Source organism: Zootoca vivipara, chromosome 6 (assembly GCF_965207765.1).
Source record: "Zootoca vivipara chromosome 6, rZooViv2.hap1.1, whole genome shotgun sequence".
Taxonomy (NCBI): Eukaryota; Metazoa; Chordata; class Lepidosauria; order Squamata; family Lacertidae; genus Zootoca; species Zootoca vivipara.
In genome coordinates this window covers 78,549,950-78,577,596 of record NC_142589.1, presented here as the reverse complement: position 1 = coordinate 78,577,596, position 27,647 = coordinate 78,549,950, and the positions used below count along the sequence as shown (strand labels likewise).

At 46.0% G+C, this 27,647-nt stretch overlaps 2 protein-coding genes across 2 annotated transcripts in view; one reads left to right on the top strand and one right to left on the bottom strand.

The window, feature by feature from the left end:
* Window positions 1-14,561, bottom strand: part of MAP4K1 (mitogen-activated protein kinase kinase kinase kinase 1) — a 57,843-nt gene extending 43,282 nt beyond the window's left edge. Inside the window, 2 exon segments of the mRNA XM_035118949.3 lie at window positions 6,022-6,079; window positions 14,318-14,561. Of these exon segments, the coding sequence (XP_034974840.3) occupies window positions 6,022-6,079; window positions 14,318-14,425 (166 nt within the window). The 5' untranslated portion in view covers window positions 14,426-14,561.
* Window positions 14,562-17,751: 3,190 nt separating this feature from the next.
* EIF3K (eukaryotic translation initiation factor 3 subunit K) lies at window positions 17,752-25,039 on the top strand. Its single transcript, XM_035117972.3, has 8 exons — window positions 17,752-17,852; window positions 18,448-18,546; window positions 18,913-19,033; window positions 20,303-20,377; window positions 21,717-21,783; window positions 23,073-23,150; window positions 23,865-23,990; window positions 24,906-25,039. Exons 1-8 carry the CDS (start codon window positions 17,794-17,796, stop codon window positions 24,935-24,937), a joined length of 657 nt encoding a protein of 218 aa, XP_034973863.1. The 5' UTR covers window positions 17,752-17,793; the 3' UTR covers window positions 24,938-25,039.
* Window positions 25,040-27,647: the final 2,608 nt, after the last annotated feature.

Sequence of the window (27,647 nt, the reverse complement as noted above, 5' to 3'; positions counted from 1 at the left end):
ACAGCAACAACCAGGAAAAGATACACATAACATTTTATCAAGGACAGGAAGCAACACCACGGAGAGAATGATTGCCACACACAGGAAGAACAAGGATATAGTTTAGAGTGCCTCACTCGTAGTTCTATAAATCATTTGATGTGTCGACACGAATAGAACTTACTCATATTGCTGTTGTTGTATAAGGGATTATTATTGTGACCGGAATGTAATTGAAATTAATAAGATTTTGGAACGCAGAAATAAATAAAATCATCAAACCATTAATTCTAACATGTGGAGGAGGGGCCACCTAAATTATATAATTCGGTATTTGAACAACGGGTATTATAATTTGGTATTATTATAACGAGGCTATCGTTGGATTGTAATTGAAAATTAATATTTAAAAAACAGTCTTTATCATTGTTTTTCAGCTTGTCAAAACGAATTGCCCTGTGAGATACATCGAAAATACACCAACAGTAGCTATTTAACCTCAACAAAACTCCCCTGACCTTATTTCCCAGAGACACCCTGACTTTTTGCATATCATCAATTATCTCCTTACAACAGGAGCATCATACGATATACCAACTATTAACTAAAAATGACCTCTTGTTATATGAGAGCTATAATGGCGTAAACCTTTCCAACTGGCCCTTTGGTGTATTGGCGTCAGTGACGGCCAAACTCGGCCCTCCAGCTGTTTTGGGACTACAATTCCCATCATCCCTGACCACTGGTCCTGCTAGCTAGGGACGATGAGAGTTGTAGTCCCAAAACATCTGTAGGGCCAAGTTTGGGGTTGGACTAGATGAGCCTTGGGGTGCCCTTCCAACTTTACAGTTCTATTCTATGAAACAGATGGTGCACATGCAGCTTAATTGAATGAATGCATGTGACAGGCAGGGCTGTTGTTGTTTTATGGTAAATAGAAGCCACAGCTCCCCACCTCCGCCCCCAAAGAACACGACTGCTGTGGGCGATTGTCACAGCTTGGGTGGGATTTTCGTTGAGTCTGCAAACCGAGAGAGGAAAGGTTACATTCTTCACCCTCGCATTGCGCTCCTCTTATGGCTGTTGGGTTTTGTTTTGTTTTTTCCATTTCGTCGAGCCCTGCATGTTGATTTCAGCCACACAATTAACGTCATAGCCAGGGCTGGAATTAATTTTGATGAGGCCCTAAGCTACTGAAGGTAATGGGGCCCTTTATATGTCCAGCTGTCCTTTGTTATAAAATCATATGGGGGGGGGGGGTTGCAGGACACCATTATTAATGAACAGAGAGGGGTGACAGAATTTGACAGCTGCAATACCCAGAATCCTGTTCAATGCCATCTTCCCTGTCTCCCCACCCCTCCAGCTAGGACGCGACCCTGCCTGAAGGAAGGCTTAAGGATCTGCATATGCACAACAGTTAGCATAAACTCACACATTTCCCCTCTCCACCTCCCCTCCGCCCAGAACAAAACAATGTTTCCAGAAGAAGGGGGGGGAAACCGCCCAAATCCAAAATTAAACTTTTCTACTCAAGTTAATAATACAGCCTATTATATGTTCTCTTACCATGAAATCTCTATCCGCTGCCTCTGTATTAGAATTGCTGTTTTATATCTTAGAACTGTATATGTCAGGACTGCTACCTTTTAATTAGAAATCCCTGCATTAGGTATGTTTTCCAGGTATATTTTCTGTATGAACCCTGTATGATCCCAACCCACCTGAACCTTGCCCTACTACCACCCTATACCCATTCAAGGACACACGGACAATAGAGGGATTAGCTGGAACAACTTTATTCAAATAAATTGCCATCCTCAACGTAGCCCACCCTTCCATGGCCTGGAGGAAAACACTGCCGGGCGGACTTCCACCCCATGGAAATCGCCAGGAACTGCCCCACCTCTGCACCCATCTCGACTGATTGCCCTTCCTGCCAAACAACAGGGAGCACCATCAACGACAGGAGAAGAGAGATTGACATCTCTCCATCTGAAAGGAAAAGTCATCTCCGCACCCAGCTAATCCGATCTCCCACCCGTCGCCCTTGTCTCCCCCTCCCTCCTAGTCCAGAGATTTCCATGCATGAACAGGAGGGTATATAGGGGGACTTCACCATTTCCCGGGGTTCCTTCCTTCTTTCCAGAGGCAGGGACCCTACAGCTGTAGCTTTGCATTCTGCAATAAAGGGATCAAAGCAAGCTTGCATTTTGTTTTGTTTTTTTCTTTTGTTTTTTTAGACCTTGAAACATTTCTTAAATACAATTGGAGGCGTCTATCAGAGTTCAGACGGGAAGTAAGCTCTCCTTGGGCTTATTTCTCCCCTGAAGCCTGCAGAGTTGTCTCTTTGGACAGGGGTGCACCCATTTTTGCCCTGGTCAGTCTCCGAAGGGGCACTTGCGCAAGTTCTAGCCCTGGGCAGTCTCCGACGGGGCTGTGGGGTCTCTCGGGGTTCTGGGGACTCCTTGGGAACCTGGGGCACGTCTAAGGAAAGTGGACAGACTCCGATAGGAAAGTGGACCGACTCCGATAGGAAAGTGGGCTTGGGAAGGTTTGCTAAAGGGCTCTCTAAGGGAAAATGGGGTTTGGAAAGTCTCCTTAGGAAAACGTTCTAGGAAAGTGGGCACACTCCGAGGAGGACTCTTATTCCCACCCACAATTTAATAGTGCCACAGCAATCTCCCTGCCTCTTGCTCTCTAGACTCAGATCCTACTGAACGCTTGCCTACGCAATGCCAGATCGGACCTGAGGAAATGCAAAGTAGGAAGGGGGAACGGGCGCACTTGCAATCTCTGGTCATGGGTCATACCTAACAAGGTCACCATGGCAGAGGGGCGTCTTCACCCGGGATAGCTAGCAGGCGAGAGAAGGTAAAGTCACCCAAGGCTCGCTATCTGGGCAAACTCCGACGGACAACAAGCCTTGGGGAGGGAAAGGGCAGCCGCAAAACTTCCAGCCTGGGCAGACTCCGACGGGCTTTGGGCTTTTTGGCTATGAAAAATAGGAAAGAGTTTGATTGCTGTGACAATTCCCACCCCGAAAAGCCAATTTCCCTATTGATACTCACGTCGCAGCGCGCTGCCTTCTTTTCCTGAAGCTTGATCACCTCGCGACAACAGGAGAAGAAAATCTTGGAAAACAACCCCCACGGCCGTCTGGATCCTGTTTGTTTTCCCTGTGTGGTCCCGCTAAGGATCCCAGTTAGGCCAGAACTCCAGGGACAGTCGGGGAAGGGGATCCCCCCTGCAAATGGCTGGGTGCGCTTGGGCTCCCCAACCACGGCGCCCCAAGAGTACGGCTAAACGGAGTCTCCTGGCTTCGTCAACAACAAATTGTCGCTGTTTTCTTGTGTTGAATATATGCTATATGGTAATTTATAGACCCGATAGGTATCTAAAGCCATTTGCGCATGTTGCCATACAACCAGTTCATGCAGAATGTAGGCACCCTATATATAGAAAGGAGCAAACCAGTGATATTTTAGGGATCAGGCTAGCAGGCAGGGCCTATGACTTACATCATAGGAGCCTACACAACACCAAACACTGTTGCTGTATGTAGGTTTTATTTTATTTGGTTTTTTATCTTATATTTCGGAAATGTACATCCAGGGTGGTTTTTTTCCTTTAAAATTTTTTGGGGCCCCCAAGAGAGTGGGGCCCTAAGCTATAGCTTGTTTAGCTTATACATACCGTAAATCCGCCACTGGCACGGCAGCTGCAACAAAATAAATTCGCTCTTTTGCAGCGTTTCCCAAAGAAATGTGGGTGTGAGCTGCCAATGGAAACAAAAAAATCGGCAACTGGCAGCCTCTTGCCTTAAATATGCCCCCTCCTCTCTTCTGCTGCCACGTGGCTTCAAAATTTCCAAGAAAATCAAACCTCAGCATTGAAGGAGTTGAGAAAGTGCCGGGAAAGCACTTATTTACAGAAGTGATCCAATTTGCCTCACACTTCTGGAGTGTTCTCTCCAAAAGAAGGATGTTCTTGTTTTTATTAATTTTTAAAAAAAGAATAAAAAGGAGGAAATCGTTGCAAAGCGTGCATGCACAGAGGACACAAAAACAAAAACAGAAATAGAAATTTTCATCACAGGAAAAGAAAAGAAAAAGAAAGAATACATAAAGGCGGACATGACCTTGCAACTTCTTATTCCAAAATATATCCGGCCTTTAATCCAGTGAGTTTCTGATAGCATACATGGTGGGGATTTTTTATTTTTTTAGAACCATTTCCATCTTTTACGGGTGTTACAGAACCAGAAAGGAAGTTAAGCGTTCCCCAACAAGAACTGATACAGAGGCTATTCAAAAGAAAACAACAACAACAACAACAACAACAACAACAATAATAATAATAACAACAACAATAATTTATTATTTATACCCCACCCATCTGGCTGGGTTTCCCCAGCCACTCTGGGCGGCTTCCAACAAAATATTAAAATACAATGGTCTGTTAAACATTAAAAGCTTCCCTAAGGAAATGCATATCCCATAGGCTACATAAAAGGAACATGGTTCGTCTTGACGTGGGGAAATTAACAAGAATTTTCTCTCAAGGAGGGTTAGGATTACAGTGAGGGACAAAAGGGTTTAGCTTCTCCTCACAATTATTATGACATAATAATATTAAGAATTAGGAATTAAAGAGGCAACATCATGCAACGTGTTTAGCACAAGGAAGGCCTGGGGGGAGCCATTTTGCAGAATACAGCCTGCTTGCTTCTCCGCAAGTAACAGGACTAGAGACTTATTTAACCATTTTTATAAAAAAAGAAGGAAGCGGAACATTCCAGAAAGGAGATTCGAATCTCCCCTGAGGGAGCCGGCCAGGCTTCTCAACACAATCTCCTCAGGAAGGCTCACCTGGGCATTCTTGGGCCTACCCGATGGAGCTGGGCCAAAAAGCTTCATACGAACCTGAGTTCATCAAATTTGGTGTTTCCCCCTCCCCACGATAATTAAAAATATTTGGTTTCTGAGCATAAATACACAGTGAATGAAAGAGCACTCATGCTTCTGGTCAGGCTGTAGGTTTTTTCCAAGCCAGCTTTATTTTACAGACTGACTTTCCGCCCATCAAAAGGTGTCTCGAACCACAATATACATTTAAAGCGCCTTTAAAAAACTTGATGTTGGATGTTTTATTGTTTTTTGAATATTTTGTTGGGAGCCGCACAGAGTGATTGGGTAACCCAGTCAGATGGACGACATTATTATTATTATTATTATTATTATTATTATTATTATTATTATTATACCTGACTTCTCCCAAAGCATCCTGGGAACAGTATTTTTTAGGGTGCTGGGAATTGTAGCTCTGTTGGGGGGGCAGAACTACGGTTCCCAGGATTATTTGTAGGGGAAGAATGTGCTTCAAACGTTGCGCTGAACGTGCTTTAAATAGCCGGTCTTCAGCTGCGGGGTTGCCATGTAAATAAATAGCAATTATTGTGACGGGTCGTTCCCCGCAAGTTGGCCTGATCCACGGTCAGTCGCAGCCGGAGCACAACCGCCATGCAAAGTATATGGCAAAAGAATTGTACACAGCTGAAAAATGCTGACTGTGTTAAAGTAAATTCAACAGTGTAACCTATTTAAAAGGAATGTAAAATGGGGGGGGAGGGGAATTGATTCAGAGGGATATATAAGAATATGGAGGAATTATGGGTAAATTAAAAGAACCTTGGAAGGGGAAGGAGGGAAGTCGTTGAATGTATGGGTGTAATGAAATATGTTAATGAGGAAATGTAAAATCTGAAAACTTTTAATAAAAATTTGTGTGTGTGTGTGTGTGTGTGTGTGTGTGTGTGTTTTAAAAAGGCAAGAAATTAAGAAATTTAACCCAAAGGCATGTTTGGGTTAAAAACGCATCTCCTGGGTCTGGAAAACTTGAATACTGCTTTAAATGCATACAACGGCTCTTCCTCTTAGTTCTGGCACTCCTCAGTGAGAAAAGTGAGAATAGATTTCAGGGCTCATTCGGTTTACGATACAGTGGTGCACCAAAAAGTAGCTGGTCATTTTCCTCGCTCACCTGCTTCCATCTTTACAATTTTGATAGCAGCCAGTTTCCCTGTCTCCTTGTTCCTTGCCTGAGGAGATACAGAAAGGAGAATGTGTTTAAAAGATGGGCAAAGGCTTCAACGTGGCTGGAGACCAGGGTCTCAGCTATACAGTTGCAAACAAAACGTTTTTAATGTGTTGCAAAGTGCAATATGCAAACGTGCCACCAGATGGTGAAAGTGAGCTATGCCAAATTTGATGTGTTTTTCAAAACTTTTCTTTTTTAAAAAGCATTTTCACAGTGTTCTTTTACCAGTACATGCAACAAGTGGGAAACACTGGCCTGAGAGAGCTCCAATTGGAGAACAGCCTTTACCAAAGGTGTCACAGGTTTTGAAGATGCTCGAACTCAGGGCGAAAGGGAGAAACACGCTAAGAGGAAGGCACGTTTGGCAAAACCTCTCCATGATCAGCTCCCGCCCGGAAACCTACCATGTTTTCCCGAAAATAAGACACTGTCTTAAATTTATTTTTCCTCAAGAAGACACACTATGGCTTATTTTCAGGGAGTGTATTATTTTTATTACGCATCCAGCCTCGCCTCTTCCTTGGGCCCTCCAGAACTGCGCCTATCACTATGGCTTATTTTCGGGGTATGGCTTATATTGCGCAAATGCATAGAAATCCTGCTACGGCTTATTTTATGGGTATGTATTATTTTCGGGAAAACAAGGTATGTCCCCCTGTGGAAGGACATGTGGATCCAGAATTGGCCTCCATAATGTGCTTATGGAAGACAATCTTACTCGGATACGAGGAATAGCCAAAGAATAAGAAAGATTTCCTCAATTTGAAGAATGGAGGATTGGTTTTCTACCTTGAAATTCGTGAAACAGCAGCAAACAGACAAGCCGGGCTTTTTCCTGTGACTTCTCTTTGGGGGAGAGGCAGTTTGCAAAAAGAATGGCACAAAATTTTCAATGACAAGTACTAAACGGCTATTTGAAGGTTTTAAAAAACCAATTAAAATCAACAATATGCTGAAACCACATATCAACACGCTACATACATACCTAAACAAAATATTTTTAAGCAGGAGCCGAAAAGGGTGCAATGAAGACATATGCCTGATGTCAATAAGCAAGGAGTCTTGAAAGACCTACCATACATTGGCTCCCAGTACGTTTCCGAGCACAATTCAAAGTGTTGGTGCTGACCTTTAAAGCCCTAAAAGGCCTCAAAGGCCCAGTATACGGTACCTGAAGGAGCATCTCCACCCCCCATCATTCTGCCCAGACACTGAGGTCCAGCGCCGAGGGCCTTCTGGCAGTTCCCTCCCTGCAAGAAGTGAAGTTACAGGGAACCAGGCAGAGGGCCTTCTCGGTAGTGGCACCCGCCCTGTGGAATGCCCTCCCACCAGATGTCAAAGAGAATAACAACTACCAGACTTTTAGGAGACATCTGAAGGCAGCCCTGTTTAGGGAAGCTTTTAATGTTTAATAGATTATTGTATTTTACTGTTTTGTTGGAATCCGCCTAGAGTGGCTGGGGAAACCCAGCCAGATGGGCGGAGTATAAATAAATTATTATTATTATTATTATTGTTCCAGAGTCTTGGTGTTGCAACACTAAAATATTTACAGTGGTGCCTCGACTTACAAATTTAATCCATCCCGAAGGCACCTTCGTAGGTCGAAAAATTTGTAAGTCGAAAAGCGCCATTGGAAACGTGATTTCCCATAGGAGTGCACCTGGTTATAGTAGTAGTTGTTGTTGTTAAAAATCAGTTTTGAGCCTTCCTAGATATTTTAGTGGCCCTATTATCTCCTGTATTTGTTATAGTGTCTGCTGAATTTTATTGTGGGGTTTTTTATTTCACGCCATTCTGATCTATATCTGCGAAAGATATAAATGGTTTTCTTTAATAAAAAAAAAAGATAAAAATAATGTGTTCAACCAAGTAGCAGTTCTGAAATTATCAGGACAACAAACTTGTTACTGGGTATAGCTGCTCACCACACCACTGATTTGTATCATGTCAGGAGGGGAAATGGCTGCCAGGAACGATGTCAAGCCTATAACAAGCAAATAATAAGAACTCTATTTTTTGGGCAGACCCAGCAGCGTTGATTACAAGTTTCCTCCTTGAAAAGTTCCAGCCACTTTTATTGCTTCCTGTTCAGGGTGGCTGGAGGGTGAATTGCCCCTTGATTGCCCCCTCAATTAGTCAGCTTATATTGACAACTATTGATGTGCTGTTTTCCTTTCCTTCCTCTTCTTCTTCTACTACCAAAATTGTTGCCACAAATCAGGTCTGGAAAAACACAAGAAGGGTGGCTAGGTGGGCATATTTGGAATACAATGGTTCGGCAATGGTATCATCCAGATGCGCAATCAAAAGTAAGCAAACAAAGCATAGCAATTACAAACAAAGGAATGGCGGCCTCCAGGGTAAAGGCACCAACTCAGGAAGGGGGGCCTGGGTCTTAGCTGCCAAGTATCCCGCTTTTCGCGGGAAACCCCCGGATTTTAATCCGTTTCCCGCTGTTCTCCCAAATGGAGAAAAATTCCAGAAATCCCCCGGATTACCTACCTACCAGGGAGCCTCTATTTTGGATGCCACTCTTCCCATGTGTGAGCACCGGAAATCGGGCAGAGTGGCACCGGAAGTCACTTCTACGCATGCCTGGTGGCCATTTTGGTGGTGGCCGCAACTTCCGGTGCCGCGCCGCTGCTGATCCCGCATTTTTCAGAGGGAGACTTGGCAGGTATGGCCTGGGTGCCGAGGCACCCACAATATTATTACTGTGGGTACCTGACCAGTTGACCTAACGTGGACTGTGCATGACACACATGGTGCGCCGAGGCCCAACAGGACCCGTCAGGCTTTTCGCAGGGCCCGCCGGGACTCAGCGCAGTCGCAGGAGGCGCCAACAGGGCGCGACAAAGGCACGCGCATGACATCACCTGGGATAGAGGCCTGCATGCCACCTCAAACCCTCTGGAGGAGAAGTGCAATGTAAACACAGTTATAAACAGGCGGGAGATTCGATTGTGAATTCCTGTGGCCTCACCTTGCTTGGCCCCTGCATCCCACCGCTCAAAGCGGGAGACTGGTTCGAGGAAGGAGAATGCAAGCTGAAAAATTTGGGCAGAGGATGCAGCTGCAGCCCTTGGCTCCTTTGATAGTATCAAGCAGGATGTGAGCCGTTACGCTAAGTGGATGGGTGGTCTTTCAAGACAGGCTGCCGTTCCTCCAAGAGGCCTGGGAGAGAGAAACTGGCAAACCAGAGAAGAAAGGGGTGCCTCTATGCCTTTATTTCCCTTCTCCCCCCCCTTTTATGAAGGTTACCCGCTGTGGGACCCCACAGCTAATTCTCCCCTGGCCTCCTTGCTGGCCCAAGTAGGACTAATTTAACCAGCTAGCCCTGGTGACTATCTAATGTTTATTGGATGAATTTTCCCCAAATTGATTTTTGATTTTTGACTTTTATTGTTATTCATGCTTTTATACTGTATTTTATGCTGCTTTTATGTTGTATTACAATTAAGTGTTTTAAATTTGTTGTTAGCCACCCTGAGCCCGGGTTTCTGAACCGGGAAGGGCAGGGTATAAATAAAATTTTATTATTATTATTTATTATTGAAACAAGCAAGACATGTTGCAGGGCAGGCATGTCCAACAGCTAAATAGTAATCTACCAGAAGATCACTGGATGTCTGTGGTAGATCACCAGTAAATCACTGGCTCCCCCCCCCAAGAAGCTAAAAAACTTTGGCTCCCCTAAAAAAGCATCTTTGCCCTGCACCCCTAAAAAACTGGGCTTTCCTCCCTAACCACCAAAAACAGGGTTTTCCTTCCTAAAAAAAGCTCAGCGTCGCTTTCCTCCTCCCTAAAGAACTTCAACAACTTTGACTTGAACCCCCCAAAAGGGGGTAGATCACTGCCAGTTTTTAACTCTGAGAGTAGATCGCAGTCTCTTGGAAGTTTTCTACCCCTGTTGTAGGGAAACTTAAAGCTAAATTTAAGTTTAAAGCCAGATTCGCCCTTTCCCCTCCTCAAAGAAACTTGGGAACTGCAGTAAGTAACTGTAACCTATATATAGTATATAAAAATGTAGGCATTGCGTGCGCAGAAGTCACAGCCTTTCTCCGTAACCGCTGAACTGTAATGTAACAAATTTGGCTACAGCGTTCCATACCCATCAGTGAGGGATCTGGCATTTTTCCCCAAAAAAGCAAACCTTTCATACCTAAACTAATGATTAAACACAAAAAAGTGGCGCCCAAATTAGACATCACCAGCAGAAGCTCTGAAGACTCCAGCAGCATCCAATAGAAAGGCAGATCGTCCACTGCTGCCTTGAAAGCCGCGCCACCAGATGACATCACAAAATTCCACAGCAACCAACTGAAAACAGGCCTTTTGCAGCAACAAGGCCCAACATTGCCAAGTGGAGGTAGGGGCCTGCCTGGGGTGGGGTGGGGGGCTGAATAGGGGACAGGGATAGGTAATGGGTCAGAACAGGGTGGGGGGGAGAGACACAGGGATGAAACCTGCCCTCTCCACAGTATCTCGCCTCGGCTTTGCAGACTAGGCTGAGTGGATTTAGGGGCCTGTCTGGGGGGGATGGGGGGGGCGAATAGGCCACAGCATAAAATCAACTGAATATGGGCCTTTTACAGGGCCGTGCCTTTGGGTAGAATAAATGTTATTTCACATAACACACGTGGGTAGGGGAGTCAGGGTTGGGACAGGGCAAAATTTTACAGAACATGTGCATTGGGGGAATGATTGTGTGCAAAATGAATGGGTCACAGGAATAACCCGGGGGGGGGGGTTGGACGGAGGAGAGGAGGAAAATCACAGGGGTAAGTGGGGGGATTAGGGGGAGGAGAGAGGGGAAATCACAGGGATAAGCCGGGGTGGGGGGAAGAGGGGGCATAATAGGTCATGGATCAGGACAGAGTTGGGGGATTCACAGGGATGAGGGAGGGGGATAAGGGGGGGAATCACAGGGATATGTCATGGATTGGCACAGGGTAAGGGAAATCACACAAATAACCCACAGCAACGCGTGGCAGGGCCAGCTAGTAAATACATAAATGATTAGTTTGGTACGGATGCTGGGAGCTGTAGTAACCGACAATTCCTTGAATTCCTTTTTTGAGGGGGTGTGCCCCAGTGTCGGTCACGACTGGACCTAATGGTCAGGGGTCCCTTTACCTTTATGTACATGCAGCCATTCTTACTCACAAATTTATTAACAAACAATACTGTTCAGGACAAAAGTAAGTACAAAGTGATTTCTGTCCATTTCATTTTTTTCCAGTTTCTATTTTTTTTCCTAATCTTACATTCATCTCAATCTGCATCAGTTTCCAAATTTTAATCAAGAGCCCCCATGAAAAATCCATCAGCTCTTTAGTGCAAATTTCTCCTAATAAACACATATGATGTTAGCCGCTCTGAGCCCAGCTCCGACCGGGGAGGGCGGCGGTACAAATAATATTTATTATTATTATTATTATTATTATTATTATTATTATTATTATTATTGCCATCAGTTGTTTTTTTCTCCCTAACACAATGTCTTTTCCTATGTTGTTTTCACTAATGTCTTCGATTCTTGGCACACTTTCCCCCGATGCGTGCAAGTTTTTGTGAAATGCAAATTTTGAAGGATAGCTGAGTTTCAGTTTGCATATTGTTTCGGGAACTGAACCAGGAAATGTGACCCGAAACCAATTTCTCCCCTATCCCTGTACAATTTTCAGAAGTTGCTGCCATTCTGAGCATTCCCTGGGAACACCTCCCAGGAATAACAGCTTTTGTAGATGCTACAGAAAAGCTATGGGGTTCATCCACGTACAAACACACCCCAGTTATTCACTCCCCATTATAATTCTTCTCGGACTAGTACCGTAGCATCAGAAGGCAGCCAAGCTCCTTTTAAGGAGGAGTGGATGGTAGGGCTTAGATGAGGATCAGGCCCAGGCTACCTGGAATATCATACCTTCCTATACAAACCTGCCGACATGCTAAGATCCTGGGGTGAGCACTTTCTTTGGCTCCCATCAACACCAAAACCGTGGTTCGTGGTGACACGAGAGAGACTTTTCTGTGGTGGCTCCCATATTGTGAAATTCCCTCCCAAGAGAGGTTAGATTGGCTCCCTCTTTGTTATCCTTCCCCCAACAGGCTGAGCCTTCATGCTCAGGCAGGCCTTTGGAAACTAAGGCGCAGGTGGTACTGATCACTGGGTCAAATTGGATTTTAATTGCTGGTACTAAATGTGTTCTGAAGAATCTCAATTTTTTTAACTAGTTTGTTTCTATTACTTTGTATTTTATGATGTTGCCTTTAAATGCTCTAAGCCTCCTTGAATCCCAACTTGGAACAAGTATATGAATGCAGATATTTTTAAAAATAACAACCCACTAAAACCAGATGTGCAGGGGAAACCTGTGTCAGGACAGGGTAGGGAAAGTATGTGTTCCAAAGCATTCTCTTCAACAGCAATACTTTGTTCTTCTGCTAAAGCTGTTAATTTTAACCTTTTGTGTGCATGATGCCTACAAGGAGATAAGTTGCAAGGTGTCTTGAACAGTCTATTGCAGTCAAAGCCAACCAAAATTCAATTTCCATTTGCCAGCAATAGAAATAGATAATTATACAAGCGTCCCAGGTGCTTATTCTGCGTTGATACTTGTCATGGCGGCTTATGGCCCAAGAAATAAAGGTACCCATCATGTTTTCCAACCGCTGAAAATAGCTTTTAAGGCTGAGCCTTGAACTGGAAATGGGGAGGGAAAGGTGAGCAGGAGAGGTCAGGAACTAGAGTCCCCAGGAGCCAAATCTGGCCTCTTGAGAGGATCAGATGGTCCTTCATTTGGAGCCTGCCAAATTGCAATGGCCCATTTACTCCAGCATCCTGTTATCACAGTGGCCGACCCAGATGCCAACAAGCCGGACCCAAGCCCAGGAGCATGCTGCCTCCGGCCACAGAACACAGCCATCGTGGCTAGTAACCACCAACAGATTTCTCCTCCTCCAGGAATTTGTCTAACCCTCTTTCGAAGCCACCCAAGTTGGCGGCCATCGCTGCTTCCTGTGGGAGGGAGTTCCGTAGCTTAACTATGAGCTGTGCGAATAAGTATTTTCTCTTGTCGTGTCCCAAATCTTATGACATTCAGCTTCACTGAACATCCACAAATTCTAGTGTGACAACAGGAGGGGGGGGAAGTACCTCCGTCCACTTTCTCCATGCTGCACAGTTTTATACACTCCTATCGCATCGCCGCCTGCTTGTCTTTTTCTTTTTCTAAACTATAAAGTCCCAAATGTTGTAGCCTTGCCTCATAGGGGAGCTGCTCTACCCCCTGCCTGGCTTTTTCTGATTTCACATTGTCAGGGGAGAAGGTGCCTGTTTCATGAGCCTCCATCTCTTACTTAAAGCGGCCATCCCATAAATGCCCTCGCATTTACCTCTCTTATGTCCCATGGAGAGAATTGCCAAGGCAGACAGACAGGACAGTTGCCACGCGCTTTCTCTCCCAGTAAGGGTTCCTGTGCCTTTAAGTACAACACGGCAGGTGGAAATATGGCGGGTGCAGCATTTCCCAACATAGTAGTGAGGCAGAAAGCTGAACCCGTTGAAGAACAGCCTGCCTTGCAGCTTTAAAAAACAGGCAGTGCCTTGGGCACAGAGACTAGCAATGTGCGGTGGATGAAGTGCTCAACAGAGCACCAAATTCATACAATACTCAACTATGACACACACTAGGACAGCAGTGGTACACATACTGGGAGGAACGCATAAGAGAATTGAGCAGTGTGTTGCTGTGAAGATAAAAGAAGGGAGTGATCCATGTTTCCCCAAGGTCTTTAGGGGAATTGTGGGATAGAAATGTGGCCGACAACCCACTTCTCAGCTTTTCCAATATCATGCAGCTATGAGTTCCACAGGCGAACCCTACTTGATATTTGTTTTGTCCTCAAACCCAGTTCAATTAGCATGCAGCTGTATTGCCGAAGATGTTTTTCCTATTTCAAACATGTGATTGGCAATGCAGGATGTTTCAAAGAGTGACAGAGAGATATTACAAAATAGACCTGGCAGGGGAAGAAACCAAGCATAAAATATAGCATTTTAATGGATGCAAAAGGAAGAGGTGGGTTTTCCCTGCCAGATCTAAGATTATATTATGAGGAATCCTTCTTTTGCTGGTCAATTCGTGTGCAGCTGTGGAAGTCGCAGCCCCCAAAGGGTGATGCCCTCAGCCACTCACTCTCTCCAGGAAGGAGCAGCGGTTTGGTCGCTTACCTTATAAACTTCTCCATAGGTCCCTCCACCAACTCTCAGCAGAAGTTCAAAGTCCTCTTGGGGGTTTCGGGTGGAAATGTCTAGGGCAGCTCTTTCCTGGGCATCCATTGTTCAGTGCTTCCCCACCCCCTGCCACCCCAAGGCAGAGGTTTGCAAAGTCTGTGACTCTCTCACTGCGCGTGGGCGTCAGAACAGCAATGTGGTCAGGGCACTTTATAAATTTCTCAGGGTTCTGCTTCCTGATTTGAAGCATGATTGGTTTGCGCGAGCTCCACCGTGGCCTTTAAAGCCCTGTGGCGGGGATACAGATATCACATCAGTTCCTCTATCGCCTCCTATTCGCTGGCCCGGTTTCCCTTGGGGAAGGGGCTGGGGCTGAAGCACCGGCCGGAAACCTCTGCCCCAGGGGCCAAAATGCAGCCCTTGGGACTCTCACTGGTCACACCCTGCACTGGCCTGGCTGCAAATCTTCCTTGAGTGCTTTTGCATGCCCACAATGTGTCTAGAACTCTGATAATGCTTCTTGGTGATGAAGGAGAGAGAAGGCTGTGTGAGTGTTTGCAGGAACTGGCCTACTGTACAAAGGTAAAATTTACATTCATTGCTCCGCCCACTTTTGTCCCTGGCCCCATCCACTACTGACATGTGGCCCTCAGATGGCTACCCAGAAAGGAATGTGGCCCCTGGACTTTAAACAAACTTGCCCACCCCTATGCTAGAGACTTGTAAGACGAGACTGCCATTGGCTCAGCTAGTCCAGTATCCTGTTCTCAGTGCGTCAATAGAAAGCCCGCAAGCAAGATCTGAAGCACAACAGCCACTTGAATTCAAAAGCATGCTGCTTCCTACCTTTGTGCCTTCATCATCATCATCATCATCATCATCATCATCATTTATTTACACCCCGCTTATCTGGCTGGGTTTCCCTAGCTACTCTGGGTGGCTCCCAACAGAATATTAAAAGCACAATACAGCATCAAACATTAAAAACTTCCCTACACAGGGCTGCCTTCAGATGTCTTCTAAAAGTCAGATAGTTGCTTATTTCCTTGACATCTGATGGGAGGGTGTTCCACAGGACGGGCGCCACCACTGAGAAGGCCCTCTGCCTGTTTCCCTGTAACCTCACTTCTCGCAGCAAGGGAACTGCCAGAAGACCCTTGCCGCTGGACCTCAGTGTCTTGGCTGAACGATGGGGGTGGAGACGCTCCTTCAGGTATACTGGGCCTTTGAGGCCGTTTAAGGCTTTCAAGGTCAGCACCAACACTTTGAATTGTGCTCGGAAATGTACTGGGAGCCAATGCAAGTCTCTCAGGACCGGTGTTATATGGTCGCGGCGGCCAATCCCAGTCACCAATCTAGCTGCCATATTCTGGATAACCTGCAGTTTCCGAGTCACCTTCAAAGGTAGCCTCACGTAGAGCACATTGCAGTAGTCCAAGCAGGAGATAACTAGAGCATGCACCACTCTGGTGAGACAGTCTGCGGGCAGGTAGGGTGTCAGCCTGCGTACCACATGGTAGACAGCTGCCCTGGACACAGAATTGACGTGGGCATCCATGGACAGCTCACAGCCACAGAGAACTGTCCGTGAATTTGTCCAATCTTCTTTTTAAACCATCCAAGTAGGCAGCCAAAAGCTTATTGTGCAAGTGAGTTCCATTGTTTAACTATGTGCTTATGATGCCTGCAGGAGTGCAAAGGTCAAAGGAAGCTCCCTCGTCAGTGGTATAGTCCGGGGTCACTGGAAGTCAAAGACCCCTTACTACTGTATTTCTGCAGCTGGGTCTCAGTCTCCAGCATCCTAGAGCCGCCCGACCAGCATGAAAGGGGAGCTTTCTGTCCATTGTATGCTCCAAAACTAAGCATTCAGGAATACTGAAAACGCAAAGTGCGTCTGTTTCAATAGAAGGATGTGCAAGTTCTGTTAAGTATGATACAACTTCAAGGAAAGCACAGCTTGAGTCACTGCAAAACTATGCTGTCACTAGAAAAATAGGTGCCTGTACTCACAATGAAGTTGTTACAGTAAGTGCCACACTTTTTAATAACAAAAAAGAGGCGCCAAGTACTCGGGGGGGGGGGGACCGCTCCGAAAAATGATATTGGAGCACTCCAAATCATTTACTTATGTATGTGCACAGAACAGAGTAGATCTAGCAGAAAGGCAACAGCTGGAGATTTGCACGGATTGCTGCAATACAGGTGAAACTCGGAAAATTAGAATATCGCCAAAAAGTGCATTTATTTCAGTAATGCAACTTTTTATTTTTTATTTTTATTTTTACAAATGCTTTCTTTTGGAAATTCCACAGTAATAAAACAAATAGTTACAATAATACAAAAATAAACATCGCTATTACATTTCATTAATTACATTCCGTTTATAATTGACCCGTCTAACGACAAATAATTACAATTACAACAAATAAAGGCTTGCCATATCTTGGTTTGCATGTCATGCATCTATCTCATATATTGGTTTCACCTTTTAAATTGTGTTACTGAAATAAATGCACTTTTCGATGATACTGTATTCTAATTTTCCGAGTTTCACTTGTACATCCATAATTACAAAACATTGTGTAATTGTGCAATTTTAGAATGGGCCATGGCTGTGACTATCACTTCGCTTCTGATTTTGCCACTACGCTACTATTCCTTGCTACCACCAGGTCAGACTCTATGCCCACGACGCAGGCCTCGTCTGCCTGACGTCGGCTCTCCAGGGTCTCAGCCAGATGCGAAGTGAACCAGGTGCCTTCCCGCAGGTGCTCTGCCACCGAGTTAAGGTTCCCTCCCTGAAGAAGCCAGAGCTCAGCGAACTGGTATATCCTATTGCAGGGATGTTTAACCTGGCTGATCCTGGTAGATCGCGGGATCCTTATCGCGTACAAAAAGTTACGGGGGGAGGGGGAGAGCTAAAAATGGCCCAGCTGCATCCTAAAGGAGATTGGGCGGGGGTGTGTGTGGCCAGAATCATGCACCACGTAAATCCAATGGCACCGCCATTTGAATTGCATGCATGGCTGTCGCTCAGGCGCTGGCTGGTCCCAGTCGGCAGGATCTCTGCTTGGTGCAATTTAAGTCCGGTGCAGTTTAAATCTCCGCTCCAGAGAAGTTCCGGTTTCAAAAACCAAGCATAAGTTTCTAGTCCTCGCGCAAAAGATCTGCATAGAATCTTCCAAGGGAGAAGGGAGGGGGAGGAGTCGAAGCCGAAGCTCCACCCCGAAGGGGGCGGGACCAAGAGTGTCGTCCGCCTCTCCTCGGGCCTTTTTTCCGCAACGCATGCGCGGAACGAACCTCTAGCCTGCGGCGCTGCCTCCGGCGTGCATCGGCGGAAGCGGAAGTCGGAGGCTGCCCGGCAGGAAGTTCCTTCACTTCCTGCTCCTTCCGCTTCCTGTGCTGAGGACGCGGTCCTTTCCCTTCCTTTTCCGCCGCCGCTGCCTCCTTCTCCGCTCACGGTTCCGCGTGCCATGGCGCTCTTCGAGCAGATGCGGGCGAACGTGGGGAAGCTGCTGAAGGGCATCGACAGGTGCTGATCCGGAGGGGGGTGGGCGATTGATAGAGGGGTGGGGTGGGAGGGACCTGGGTGCGGTTACCAAGGCAGCCACCACCACCCACCTTCCCATCCTTCGGGGGCGACTTCAGAAACCAAGCGACGCGGGTTGGGGGCTTCCCTTGTTTCCTCTGCACGTGCTCAGAGGCACGCCTGCGTTACGTGATTTACAGCCTTTACTTATGAACTAAGCTTTTACTAGTCGTTTTTGCCACCCAAACGGTCCCCGAGCGACTTTGCCTCGAGATGTACACCTAGGCAATGTGTTGAAACTGTAGGGAAGTTGGGAGGCTTCCCTTGTCTCCCCTGCTTCCCAGAGCAATGATTTCCAAAGTTCCTCTGTGAAGCAGGCATCGGCTGTCAAACCACTCTGGGAATTGTAGTTCTGTGAAATGGTGGGAGGAGGTCTCCCAACCACTTTCAGCGCCCTGAACAAACTGCAACTCCCAAGATTGGTGGGGGGTGGGCGGTAAGCCACAAGTGCTAAATGTAGCACCACAGTGTTGCCCGTGTATGGTGTGGATGCGGCCTTAGCCTAGCGGTCCTCACCCCAACCTTTTCTGTGTTTCAGGTATAACCCGGAGAATCTGGCCACGCTAGAGCGCTACGTGGAGACGCAAGCCAAGGAGAATGCCTATGACCTGGAGGCCAACCTGGCTGTGCTCAAACTGTGAGTGGCTTCTTGCTTGCCCTTTTTTGGGGGTGGGGTGAGTCTGCTATTGAAAACAGTTCCAAGAAGTGAGGGCCAAACTAGGTGCGCTTGGGGGCCGGTGCCCAGCTTGACCTAGGCACTGATTTGGTGAAGAGCCATGGGGCTAAATCTGTAAATGGGTTTGTGAACCAAGTGCCTCTCAAGGTGGGTGCAAGTTTTTGGAGGACAGTGAAGCACTTGGACCCATAGGGTTGTGTTCAACTTTGCACACACCGGTTAGACCTAATTCAGTCTTGACCATTAATTTCTAGTACCGATAAATACATGCTGATCTCCTTTCTGTCTGGAGTCCCAATATATTCTTTCTTTTTATCTCATATCCAGGTATCAGTTTAACCCTGCCTTCTTCCAAACCACAGTCACTGCTCAGATCCTTCTGAAAGCTCTGACCAACCTGCCCCACACAGATTTCACACTCTGCAAGTGTATGATTGACCAGGCTCATGTATCCTTTTCCCGAGGGGAAGGGTGTGCTGCACATGGGCAAAGACTTGAGCTATGAACCAAGAGTTCTCAGGTTCAACTTCCATTCCAACTCACATGCCCTTAGGCAAGCCTTGCACCTCCACTTACAACATGGGGGCAACACTATTGTTCTTTTCTTAACAAAGTTGTTGAGTTCCTGAGAGAATGTGTGTGAAGTGCAATGGGTGCTCTAAAATTGATACGAAAATGAGAAATATTACCATCCTAAGGCAGTAAACCTTCAGTTGTTTGGACCTCAGTGCCACCTGTAGCCCCAAGCTGCATTGCAACCCCTGCCAGCTAGGCTAAAGATGTGTTTCTTTCCCACTGAAATCGTCAGGACATAAAATGTACTTTATCTCACCCAACATATGACAGTTGCAAGAACCATGCTGGTCCATTTTCTTTTTTTTAAATCCAAACTTTGACAGCAACTAAGATGCCACAAAGTAGTGAGCAAGTTTTCAGGATCCTTGAAGCTCTTCTTGGGACTGAGTGTTAAGTGAGGAAAAAATGGAAAGAAGGACCAGGTATTGGGGGCGGGGAAGATGTTTCCCTGCTGTCTGCACTTTGTAAGGAGGAGGTATCACAAAAACAAAATAGGAGCCTGCTGGGTTAGGCTGATGGCCCATCTAGTCCAGCATCCTGTTCTCACAGGAGAAACCCTCAAGCAGGACTGGAGCGCAAGCAGCTGGCATGATGTATAATGCATACCTGGCAGAATGGAGAGAGGTGTTATGATTGTGCTGGCTGCATAAAAAGATACTGGGTTTCACCAAAGAATACTGGGGAGAGAGTCTGCAACTGCTCTCCCTTTTAAATATAAAAGCAAACGGTTATTTGATTCTCTCCAGCAAGAAATAAAGTTAGTGCTAATAGTGGGAGGAGTGAACTAATTTGTGGAATTACCGTCCATGTGATGACCCTGCAACAGTATTTACAAAAAGATACTGTTCTGCTTCCGTTAATGGGTAACTGTCTTTCCTGTAGCTGCGGAAAGACCTCTGTTCTGACTATACCAGGCTTCCTCAACCTCAGCCCTCCAGATGTTTTGAGACTACAGTTCCCATTATCCCTGACCACTGGTCCTGCTAGCTAGGGATCATGGGAGTTGTAGGAGGGCTGAGGTTGAGGAAGCCTGGACTATACAATGAGCTGTTAATATTTCTTAGCCTGCCTAAGACTTGGGGCAAGAAACCTCACACCTTCCCCCCTGTTCCATTTGCCACCTTAATGCCATATCTCCCAGCAAGAGGAGAGACCCATCCGTCAGATCTTATACCTGGGTGAGCTGCTGGAGACCTGCCACTTCCAGGCTTTCTGGGTAAGCCAAGCTCATATCTTACTCAACAATCCTTTGTGATTTGCAAAGAAAAAAGAAAAAAGTTTTGCTTTTGAATGACATACGAGCCCAAGAGATGATTGCCTGCCTCAAACTTGCCTTGTCTTCACTTTTCTTTTTAAAGTGCTGTTTGTTTCAAAAACAATCAGAACAATGACATGCCAACAGGAGCATGGAAGCAAAACACCTTGAGTGTGTGGTGATCTTCAGGGTCACCTTGAGGGTGAGGCTGGTCTTTGTGTCGGCTTCCCAGAGTTGGTTGATTCCTTATCAGATGTTGAGGCTGTATAGCATGTAAGCTATGATTCTGTCGTTTGGAGTGAGTGGATGGAACGAGTTAGATACTCTCCAGGGCGAGAGCCTTCCCTAGTATAGATCTGGGCCCCTGTCCGGTGAGAGATGGAAGAGGAGTATTAGATAGTCCGGTGGGGCTCAGGCATCTGTGTATGCTTGGCAGTGACCCTTTGCATATGGGTGGTAATATTGGTGAATTTGAGTGGTTTATTTATGACTGGCTGATCAAGTTACAGGTAGGTAGCCGTGTTGGTCTGAGTCGAAGCAAAATAAAAAAATTCTTCCAGTAGCACCTTAAAGACCAACTAAGTTTATATTTTGGTATGAGCTTTCATGTGCATGCACACTTCTTCAGATACTGAAGAAGTGTGCATGCACACGAAAGCTCATACCAAAATATAAACTTAGTTGGTCTTTAAGGTGCTACTGAAAGAATTTTTTTATTTGGCTGATCAAGGTAATGCTTGCACCTAGGGAATAGTTATAGTGATTGTGTGAAATGGATGGTGAGTGAGATTGGATGAATAAGTGCATGCATATTGTGTTGTTTGAAATATTGTATTATCAATTATCCCGCCTCTCTGATTTTATTCAATTTGTATAAAATTTATGGATATAAATATTGTTTGTGTATTTGTTGCGCAAGTCATTTGAAGTGGTTTTTCTTTAACTTATCATGTATGTAAACAGCTGTGAGATCTTTTAGATAGGAATTGAAATTAAAAAGAAAAGAAACATAAGCATATCCATTAATATTGCAGAGCATACACAGAGCTTTTTTAAGTGTGCTGCATTTGATAAGTTTACTGATGTGGCTGCCTTAAATTTTTTATTTCTGATGTTCTGCAATTCCTTTTTTCCTTTGCAGCTCTTTTGATGTACTTTTGTGCTGTTTTGGTGTATTTTTAGCTTCATTAAAATTCATAAACAAGTTCAGCTTCTCCTTGCTAATATCGGGGTGGGTTGTCAGGGCATATGGCTCAGCTGCTTTGATTCAAAGCGATATCGTTGTGTGTTTCCTTCCTAGCAAGCCTTAGATGAGAATATGGATCTCCTGGATGGAATCACTGGTTTTGAGGACTCTGTTAGGAAATGTAAGTGTGTTTCTCTCTGCTCCTGAACTCTCCTTCCTTGCCCCTTTAGACGCTAAAATCCAGTCTACTACAGTGGTGCCTGGCTAGACGAATTTAATTCGTTCCACGGGTCTATTCTTATAACGGAAAATTTGTCTAGCGAATCCCATAGGAATGCATTGAATTTTTTTGAATTTTTTTTTGCCCATAGGAATGCATTAATTGAATTTCAATGCATTCCTATGGGAAACCGTGATTCGCTAGACGAATTTTTCGCAAAACGAATTCGTCTAGTGAGGCAACCTCCACTAGAAAAATCCTTCCGTTAAGCAAAAATTTTGTCTTGCGGGGCGTTTGTTAAGCGAGGCACCACTGTATATATATTTTTAGGACTGTGTTCAATGTTGCACCTCTGCCTCCTGCACACCCTCAAAATTGGAGTTGGGGGTGCTCCCAGAGCAGATTCTGGGGGCAGGGAAGAGTGGAATAATAATAATAATAATAATAATAATAATAATAATAATAATAATAATAATAATATATTTTATACCCTGCCCTCCCCAGCCAAAGTCGGGCTCAAAGCAGCTAACACCAAATACAAAACAACTGGTTAAAATACAACACAACAACAATACTAAATACATCAAAATTAAATTTAAAATGCAGCCTCGGGGCCAGTGTTGAGAAGGCCCTGGTTCTAGTAGAGGCTAATCTGATTTCCTTCGGGCCCGGGTATTACTGTTTATGGACCTTAAGGTCCTCCGCGGGGCATACCAGGAGAGACGGTCCCGTAAGTACCGGAAAAGGAAGGCCTGTTATGCCAGCAGGATTCTGCCACTGCAGCTCTGAATATAGCCCTTGACGATACGTAACTCCTTTTGGTTAAACTGAAAAGTTGTTGGTTGTGCAGAAAATCTGCACTTCAAATAAATAATGCCAGAATGATTAAAGGAAGAAGTGTGCTTACTTTGCCTACCATCTTGCTCATTCTTCCCTTTCCCTGAGGAGCTGAGCACTTTTCTGAGCTCCATGTGTGTTTATGTGCTCTCCCCAGCCTCCTTAAGAGGAGCAGTCGTTACAAGACTACGGTTTTATCAATGGTACTATCTGTCTTTCCACAGCCCCTTCCCAGAGTAAATCCTGCCCTAACTTAAAGTGCAGGTGATGCAGTTTGATATTTAGTTCCTTGCTTAAAGGAAACCTTGGCTAGCATTAACCATGATTTCCCTTAACTAAGGAACGGCAACCTGTGTTCATTCAGAACCCATGTTGAACCACAATTCTAAGCCACTTGTCCTGTCTCTCTGCAGTTATCTGTCATGTGGTGGGGATCACGTACCAGCACATTGACCGCTGGCTTCTGGCCAAGATGCTGGGCGACCTCACAGGTGAGTAACTATTTGGGTGTGTATGCTGCGCACATTTTCAGAAGCTCAGGAACATATAACATCAGTCATGCTCACATATCACAGTGAGCCATCAACCAGGGTTTGCCGTGCACAAGTGATTTGCGTGCGCGTCGCTCTTCCTCACTTTCATGTTGAGGAAATGTATTGCGATCCCTGGTTTACTGTTACAAACCAGGGATATAGGCTCTCCGCTTCCCACTCCAAACAAACTACAGTGATTATTAGTTTGCCGAACATTGTTTTGGGTGTAATGGTGAGCCAGGGTACATGGTTTATTCTAGCTGTACACTAGCAGGGAGGAGCAAAGCAGACAGGATTTGCTTTTGTGCAGCAAGACATGGTTTGCAGGGATGTGTGAAGATGGCCAGGGTCTTGCTATCCCTTTTTTGATGACTAGCAGATGTTGGAGAGAAGTGGCCTTGATTTCAGCCATGAACTGGCTCTGCTTTATTGAGCTTGAGAACCGGCCTCTGTGTTTAGTGATAGCATCAGTAGGGGCCCTCTGACCATCCCTGTCCTTGAAGAGTTTCTTGATGAGCCAGGAAAAATAATTCAGTTTCTTTAGAAATCTCCCTCTTATTAACGGCCATGTCTGCTCCCCCACTGGGTTTTGTTTGAGGTGCAGGATGAAACTTTTGTTATAGCATGTCCGTCCTCTACCCAGCCCCTTGACGCTTCTCTTGCTTATTGCAGACAACCAGCTCAAGTCTTGGATGAGCAAATACGGCTGGACAGAGACGGAGCCTGGGACGATCTTCATCTGCAACCAAGAGGAGAGCATCAAGCCCAAGAACATTGTGGAGAAGATAGACTTTGACAGTGAGCATCTTGTCAGCTTCTCTAACCAGTGCAGCTCTTGTCCTCCTGTTTCTTGAAGCACCTCCTAAGCTAGACGGGGGCTGTGTTGCAAGCAGGGCTGGTGAGCTCTCTGCAAGTTGCTAGCATGAAGCAAAGCTAAGTTCAGTGGCCTGTCGATAAACCGAGCAGGTTTGCCTACTCATCTTGCTAATGACTTAAGACGAGAAAGGTCCGGCTCCCAATCTCTTAAAAGTGCCCTGCTGGCATTTCCTTCCTCCCCCCCCCATATTCAGGCACATATTTATAGCAGAGGTGAGGGACCTTTTTGTCAGTCCCCTTGTGGGTCATCTCCCAGGGACTACATATGAGTGGAAGCTGTGTCCAGTCACACACACTCCATCCTCTGTCTGGATAAGCAAGAGTCCCAGTGCAAAGACACAACCCAGCCATGTGAAATCACCAGGGGAGGACACACCACAGGGCCAGTGGGGGATGTGGCTGGACAGAGTCTTAAGGGCCAGAGAAAGAGAGTTTACCCATTCCTGTGTGATAGCTATTTGGGGGGGGGATACATATTTTTAAAAGGAAACATGAAATTTTCTTGAATTTCTGTCTTTCTGCAGAATTACAGTGTCTGCACAGCCTCTGCATGTATCCCATTTAAGTGTTTGAACCTTCTTTACAATATTCCTGGGGGTTGGTGTTGGGGGGCACATGCATATGCCTGTGGTTGACAAATTAGTGTGAGTACTGTACCCCCTGCTGTATAAGGGAGAACTCCGTTGTAGATCATTGCTTTGCATTAAGAAAACCCCAAGTTTAATCCTCGATGAAGCCACTGCCGTTTGGACAAGCTTAGCCTTGATGGGTTGCTGGTCTGTCTTGCTCAAAGGCAGCTCCACCTTTTAAGTCTTCCTCCTTTTGCTTCCCTTTCAGGTGTCTCTAGCATCATGGCTTCTTCACAGTGAGGGAGGCCTCTTCCGGCAGCTGTCCCGTTTCCTGTTGCGTATTTAATTTTAACATCCCGTTGTAAAAAAGACCGTGGCCAATAAATGATTCTGTCCAACCTCTTCCTCTTGTGTTGATGCAGCCTCTATCTCTGTCTCTGGGGGCTGAAAGGGAAAGATCTGAAGGACTTTGTGTGTTCCTGGACTGGGCTGTTTGCTAAAGGTGTCGAATATCTGGAGAGAAGGTGGATGGAGGCAAAGGAGGGGCTAAATTCAGTTGCAGGACTTTGATCTTTCTCCCTTCAATGGTCAGTCACTAACTTCCTGGAAAGGGGCAATAGCTCAGTTGGTAGAACATGAGTTTCTTAATCTCAGGGTCATGGGTTCGAGCCCCATGTTGGGCAAAAGATTTCTGCAGTGCAGGGGGTTGGGCTACATGACCCGTGTGGTCCCTTCCAATTCTACAAGTTTTATGATTCTTATTTAAGGGGGTGAGCCAGGTCCCCCTTGCCATCCTCCCAGATTCCTAGCTTTCAAGTCTCATTGACTTAGCTGCTGTCCACCCTTCTTCTGCCTTTGAGATCAGAATAAAGGATAGAAAGCAGCAGCTTGGGTTTGGTCCAAGGGCTGACAACTTCTTCTAGGCCAGAGGCGGGGAATCTCTGGGCCACTGGCTAAACTCAGCCTGCGAGGCAGTTTTTCTCCACCTGCCACTCCACACCTGATGTCATACGTGACAGGGCAGGTAGAGTTGGGGCTTCCAGCACACAATTGGGAGCCTTAATATGTGCTTCCAGCATGTTTCCAGCAGAGCAGTGGCAAGGGGAAGCTGAGGGCTGATGGAACCAAAGCCTACTGGGTCAGCAGCACACGGCGCTTTGCAGGCCCAGCTTTGGGACTTCAAAGCACCAAATCAAAGTGTCCTGGTGATGTCAGGTGATGGGCAGGTGGTCAATCCTATCCACCTGCCAAACCTGGCCCTTGCAGCTAGATCCTGCCGAAGATCTGGCCTGTGTAGACAAAAAAAGGTTCCTCATCCCTGATCATAAATAGTGGAAATAAATCTGGGGCATAGCTGGTTCTTAATGTTTTGCTTGGAGTGGGTGGGTGGGGCGAGCTCTTCAAGCTGGCAAGTGTACACATTTTAGCTGCCCTGTTGCACATGGGCACAGGAGCAGACCTGATTCAGGAGCAGACCTGATTCATCATGCCAAATCCTCTCTCCCTCGAGGTGCTGAAAATACAGAGCAAAACCCCTCACTTGGATCACTGCCCAAACTGAACGGAACATTGTGGCCTCGTCTTCCCTGCCAAGCGATGTCAGAGTCCAGTGTGTGTGTGTGTGTGTGTGTGCATTTGGGGCTTAGTCAAATCTTCTGGAACTTGCTTCAATCTTCTATTGACCTGCTGTTTGCATTATTGCCATCAGATGGTGCTAGAAACCCAAAATAGAGAAAGGAGCCTTTGGGCGTTGTGGCCTTTCCGCAGCTAATGGAAGCAAAAAGCTGTTGTGGGTTTCATCTGTCCTGACCTTCTGCTTATCCTTTTGTTTGGAGAGTGGCCAGATGTTGCCCACACCTTTCAAAATCTACTGCTGCAATCTTCAGGACTAGAAACTTGTGTTCATTTTGGAACAGCACTGCAGCTTCCTGGATTCTCCGAAACAAATTTCTGCCTTTGCACGTTGCAGTTGCAGAAGCCCCATGCAGCACTTCCAGCAGTGTGGCAGGCACAGTTCATGAGAGTGTCTGCAGGCCACAGGTACAAGTGGTGGTCTTTGCATGGGCTTATAATCGGTTAACCCAACAACTGAGAAAACGGGAGCAGCAGAAAAGGAGTGTTTAGAGCAGGCATCCCCAAACCTCGGCCCTCCAGATGTTTTGGACTACAATTCCCATCATCCCTGACTACTGGTCCTGTTAGCTAGGGATCATGGGAGTTGTAGGCCAAAACATCTGGAGGGCCACAGTTTGGGGATGCCTGGTTTAGAGCATCGGTCGTCATCGTCGGGTCCTTGGATGCTGCTGGGAGTCCCAGTCCCATCATCCTCAACTGTTGGCCATTCTAGTTGGTTTTTGGAGTCCAACAGTGTCTTGAGGACTCCATCCTTGGCTCCCTCTGGTCCAGAGACTTGTGAGTAGGGGCAGCCTGGGCCAGAGATATTATTGGTGAAGCAGGCACAGGTGGGGCTAACTTGGTTCTCAAACACTGGAGCAAGTGGGCTTTGTAGGGAAATAGGTGCATAGATAAGATAAGAATCGACCCGCCTGGCTTTCTTTTATCCGAAATCTTCCAGCATTCAATTTCATTGGATGCCCATGAGTTCTTGTGTTAGGAAAGAGGGAGGGGAAAAAACAACTTTATCGGCTGTTTCCATGCCAGGAGTAATTTTATAAACGATCGTGTGGCCTCTTAAATTTTCTCTAAACTAAAAAGTCTCAAGTGCTGCAAGAGAAGTGCTGCTCCATGTAAAGCTGTGATTCCCCCCAAAATTATGGGATGCCCCCCTTAGACAGCTTCAAGTCCTTCCCCAGAGGGTGAAGTTCCAGGGGGCGGAAAGTGTTGAGGAATCTCTGAGTGAGGCTGCGCAGACGATAAGCTGCATGACGAGTGGCAGGCAAGAGACAAAAATGTTCCTAGCACAGTTAATGGGAAATGTTCCTAACTCGTTTAATGTTAGCAACAGCTAAAAGAGAGGATCACAAGCTTGACACGAGTCAACAGTGTGATG

Coding starts and splice junctions, on each gene's coding strand:
- EIF3K (XM_035117972.3), top strand. CDS start 17,794: ATGGCGCTCTTCGAGCAGATGCGGGCGAACGTGGGGAAGCTGCTGAAG. Junction 19,034..20,302: donor GTATGATTGACCAGGCTCAT/GTATCCTTTTCC, acceptor CATATCTCCCAG/CAAGAGGAGAGACCCATCCG. Junction 23,991..24,905: donor GGAGAAGATAGACTTTGACA/GTGAGCATCTTG, acceptor CTTCCCTTTCAG/GTGTCTCTAGCATCATGGCT.